At 34.4% G+C, this 4,841-nt stretch overlaps 1 protein-coding gene across 1 annotated transcript; it reads left to right on the top strand.

Moving 5' to 3' along the window:
• The first annotated feature begins 331 nt into the window (after positions 1 to 331).
• Positions 332 to 4,001, top strand: LOC147404490 (Haloacid dehalogenase-like hydrolase (HAD) superfamily protein). The gene is made up of 8 exons (XM_086440491.1): positions 332 to 491; positions 572 to 637; positions 755 to 852; positions 976 to 1,013; positions 1,104 to 1,191; positions 1,289 to 1,498; positions 1,615 to 1,680; positions 3,623 to 4,001. The coding sequence occupies exons 1-8, from the start codon at positions 446 to 448 to the stop codon at positions 3,800 to 3,802; spliced, it is 792 nt and encodes a 263-aa protein (XP_086296617.1). The 5' UTR covers positions 332 to 445; the 3' UTR covers positions 3,803 to 4,001.
• Positions 4,002 to 4,841: the final 840 nt, after the last annotated feature.

The following is a 4,841-nucleotide window of genomic DNA, read 5'->3' as shown; positions in this document are numbered from 1 at the left end:
TATTAGACATAATATTTTGGCTATAAGGGTGCTTTTATAATTACCCTAATATTTTATATTGAGAGATTATAATTTAAGCTAAACCTTTGTAATGTTTGAAGTCTGTGATTTAATTTTTATATAATTGGAGTGCCATAAATAATTTAAGAAATTGGAGTGTAACAAGTAAAAAAGTCAGGTGCTAATGGCAGCCCTCTATCTATTTTTTATGTGGGCGGTGGGCGGTGGGTGGTGTAGGCTGTGGCTGTGGCCGTGTGGGGTCCGCGACAACACGTTTTGTTTTGAGTCGAGTCTCTCGCTTTCACGTTTTTCTCTTCACCCTACTTTTTTCATAAATAAATACTGCTTCTCTCATTCATTCCCAACTCTGAAATTCCCTTCAAAGGACTTTAACATCTACAACGTAATTTGATTTTCATTTCTGAGTTTTTGGTGTTCTTCAACAATGGCTGTTCGAGAAATCAGATCTCCTTTCGATTGCCTTATTTTCGGTAACTCTCTCTCTCTCTCTCTCTCTCTCTCTCTCTCTCTCTCTCTCTCTCTCTCTCCCTCACTGTTTTACTTATTTCAGACCTCGATGATACTTTGTACTCTTCGAAGATTGGAATTTCTGAAGCCTGCAAGAGAAACATCGAAGGTAAATAGATACGTAGAATCACAATAGTGTAATTTCTTTTCTGATAAAACTATCGATTATTTTCCATTTATTTCAAGTGTTAAGATTTCATCTCTGTTCTTATTTCATCTCCTGCAGATTTTCTTGTTGAGAAATGTGGATTCCCCATGGATAAAGCTTCAAGTCTCCGGATTGAGCTTTTTAAAACTTACGGAAGCACACTTGCTGGTTTAAGAGTAATATTTTATTTCTTCTTAAACCTAAAACAAAAGAAATTCAGTTTTTCTCTGTTTTTTCTGTCCAAAAGAGATGGAAAAGTTTCGATTTTTAACCGAATGAGTGATTCTTTGTTTTTATAGGCTTTAGGCTATGATATCGATGCAGACGACTATCACAGGTAAGAATTCAAGAACTAAATCAAACTCAATTTTAAGATATTTTAGTAAATTTCAATTTTTATTGATGTGTTTTTTAATTTTTTTTCTAGTTTCGTACACGGAAGGTTACCTTACGAGGCGATCAAACCAGATCCTCAACTACGCAACCTCTTACGAACCATAAATCAGAGAAAACTAGTAAGAAAATCTTCAAACACTCGTCTTCCAAATCAAATTGAACTAAATAATCTTCCATTTAAAGCTGAACCTCATTTTCTGCCTCTTTTATTTGCAGATTTTCACTAATTCTGATAGAAACCATGCGATTAAGGCTCTCGAGAGACTAGGATTACAAGATTGCTTCGATCAAATCATTTGCTTCGAAACAATCAATCCGAACCTCTCGAAATCTAGTAGTCTTGATGAGTTTCCTGTCATTTTGAAGCCGTCGATTGACGCCATGAAAATCGCTCTCAATGTTGCAGAAGTTGATCCTCGTCGTACGGTACACCCTGCTTTACATCTATACCTCACCTCATATCTTCAATTGCCGTTAAGTTCAGCTAGTTTTTTTTGCCATTATCTAACGGCATAAAAGTATTTCGTTTTTATCTTTCTCAGTTGTTTCTGGATGACAACGTTCGAAACATCGCTGCTGGGAAAGCCGTGGGGCTTCGCACCGCTTTGGTAAGTTATTATTTAGTTGTTTGTTTTTTTTGTACAGATTGGTAAAAATTCCTAGAGATACAGGGAATCCTAGCATCTCAACCGTCGATTTGGTGGGTGGTGGACCGATGAGGTCTACCGAACAAACTTTGGGGAAGATTGCCGTAATGCTTTTGTGCTTATTGTTACACGTAGGGCTCTGACCAAGTTATCAAAATTTTCACGTTTTCTATATCTGGTCCAACTTGTGTACAACGCCACTGGACGGACTTTCCACCAGGGCCGTCCAATGGAATTCGTCTCTTTTATGGACTTTTTACAACTCAAAAACGTTTGGGATTCTCCTCCACCTGACATACAGCTAAAATGATAGAGAAACACAAATTTTCTAAAGATTAAAACTGGCCTTCTAGGGATTAGTAAGGATATGTTTAGAGATTCATTACATGAGAGTGGGTTTAAATTAGGACTGTAAATGGATTGGGTCTGAATCGGAGTGTGGTCAATTAACAAATTAAACCTCAAATTGATTCGAGAAGTATTGGATCGATTTTTTTATTGGTTTTCATATTATGATCCAAACTCAATTTAATATTTATATCAGATCAAACCCAATTTGAAATACTCAGTCTGAATAGACTGTATATTTAAAATAAAATATAATTAATTTATAAATAGGACATGTTTGATCCAATATGATCTCATAAGCTATTGGATCAAAACCTTGTTGAATTGTATCATTATTGAAATCAAAATCCTTGATTCATATGGATGGAATTTTGGATTTGAATCGATCCATTGACAATCTAGCTAATTTTTTCATCTTTTTATTCTTCATTTTTATTATTATCTTTTTCTGAAAGTGCTAGTTTTAGGAAGTTGAGGCTTTACATCAAATGTCTTGGGAAGTATATATTGATCCATAGGTATTTATGTTTTTTCCACTTAGTTTGAGGTTAGAAAAGTTCTTTTATTGATAACCTACTCAATACAAGAATTATTGATGAACTTATTTATCATTAAAAAAAAAAAAAAAACGACTAGAGTTACCATTAGATGAAAATCATATCTAATCTTGATTTTTCTTATTTAAAAAATACTTGTAAATAATATTAATCTTTCAAATATATATCACAATCTCAACCAAAATATTTCATACATCACAAAGTGTCATATGTAATGGAACACATCAATATGATGTAATCTAAATCATAAGTCACATTCTTATAGATTGCATTACATACTCTTTTGGTAGCATTGCATCATTGTTTCCTCATCATTATTTTTTAATGCATAAATTTCAGAAAAAGATAATAAAATAATTTGCAAGAACTGTGAGAGGTCAAGATGAACCTTCAACCAAACAAGTAATATAATTAAAAGACTTGATAAAAGAAAAGTTACAATCAAGACACTCCTATTAACTAATTTTTAATTAGTTCGTCATTATCATCATGATTTTAAAACTTGATTTTGCGTCTCATCTCGCCCATGCCAGATATCAAGTCATCTTAGATTAATTTTTTGATACATTTGAGACGTCTTATTCAAAAAAGTGAAAAATGAACCTACAATTTTACATCTCATCCAAAAAATTTATTTTGTCCATCGTGTCTTCCATGACTCGGGTAATACATCTCCGACTTGGACGAGTTTTAAAACCATGATTATCACTCGTGAGCTACCACAGACATGATGACATAGACGGGACAGCAAAGAGAACAAGCCACAAAGCCATGATCCCATTTGCCAGAATTGACCCAATTGGATATGTTGATGTTGTTTTCTCTTGACGTATCCATATTCTGATTGATGGGATGGTAATGATAATTAGGTCCATTCCAACCCATCAATCAATCCTCCAAACACTATGGCTATTCGTGCGTGCCACATATGATTCTATTATAATTCGCTTTTTCATGGACCTAACCTAATAATTAATGTCTTATGTAACGTGGTGAAGGTGGGAAAGCCAGTAAAAAGCAAAGAAGCTAATTATGCGATTGAAAGCATCATCAATTTGAGACAAGTGATTCCAGAAATATGGAGTGGTGGATCAGACGGTAGGGATCAGAGGATCACACGTACCAAAAGCGAAATCGATACCATCTTCACCACGACACCAACACCGGTCGGTGCTTAATTAAGGCGTGGGCTTTATTGTGTAAATAGTATATAATGTGTGAACTGTGTACATTTAAATAAATAAATAAAAATTTAGAAATCCTGTGTGTGTGTGTGTGTGTGTGTGGACGAGTTGTACAAAATAAAGTTATCCTGTACTTTTCTTTAATTAAAGTTATTCGCCCAACGTGTGTGGTGGTTGTTTTTTCTATGTAGTATATGAGATGCCAACGTGTATCTTATCTTATCTTCCAAGAATATGAGACGTCAGCTTCTGATATTCTGTTGTAGATAATTTATTATTTTGGACAGTAGGAATCTTAATTAGTTTCTTTTGGGTTTTTTTATTTTTCTTTTCTTCGATGGAGAAATGAGAGAAACAGTTACTTCAGCAATGGTAGATTAAAGCTTTATGAAAAAACAAGGCCACGAGCAAGAATTTATAAATTACTATCTGTAACTTTAGTTTAGATTAGATGTCCCCTGTAAAATTGGTCTCTAGGAAGTTTATACAGCTTCTCATCTTGACTAACCATTTTGGGCACTAATGCAACGCACCCGAAGGTAATGTTACTTATGGCGTGAACCTGAGTAACATAGTAAGACTAGCCTATCCAGCCTTAAGTAACATGGTAAGCTAGCATAACTTAAAAGATGATTAGCAATAGAGACTAAAAGTATAGACCATGGTAGCTCGAGTTCTTATTTTATGTTTTTTGGTAAGTTGGGGTGTTAAGGGAGCCCACCCATTTTATTGAAACACATTTGGATCTAGTGTATTGACAAGTTATATCTTCAAGCAAGATTTGCTTTAGCTCTTGAGGAATAAATTCCCCATCTGTGATTACAGAAAAAACCTATGAAAGGAACCCAAGCAAGATAGGAAATCAGTCATTCTAGTAGCTTCTCTTCATTGAAAGACAGATATGCACTCTTCGAAATCAAGGTGACAGGTCTTTTATGTCTTTTAGGAGGTCTTCATACTTCCAAGAAGGTTGAAACTTGTCATTAAAGCATTTGATTAAAGAGAGTCTGAGTATATCACGACCTTTGTTAAG

Source organism: Akebia trifoliata, chromosome 4 (assembly GCF_017979445.1).
Source record: "Akebia trifoliata isolate Shusen 1 chromosome 4, ASM1797944v1, whole genome shotgun sequence".
Lineage (NCBI taxonomy): Eukaryota > Viridiplantae > Streptophyta > Magnoliopsida > Ranunculales > Lardizabalaceae > Akebia > Akebia trifoliata.
The sequence above is the reverse complement of the archived record's forward strand: the minus strand, read 5'-3'. Positions and strand labels throughout refer to the sequence as shown.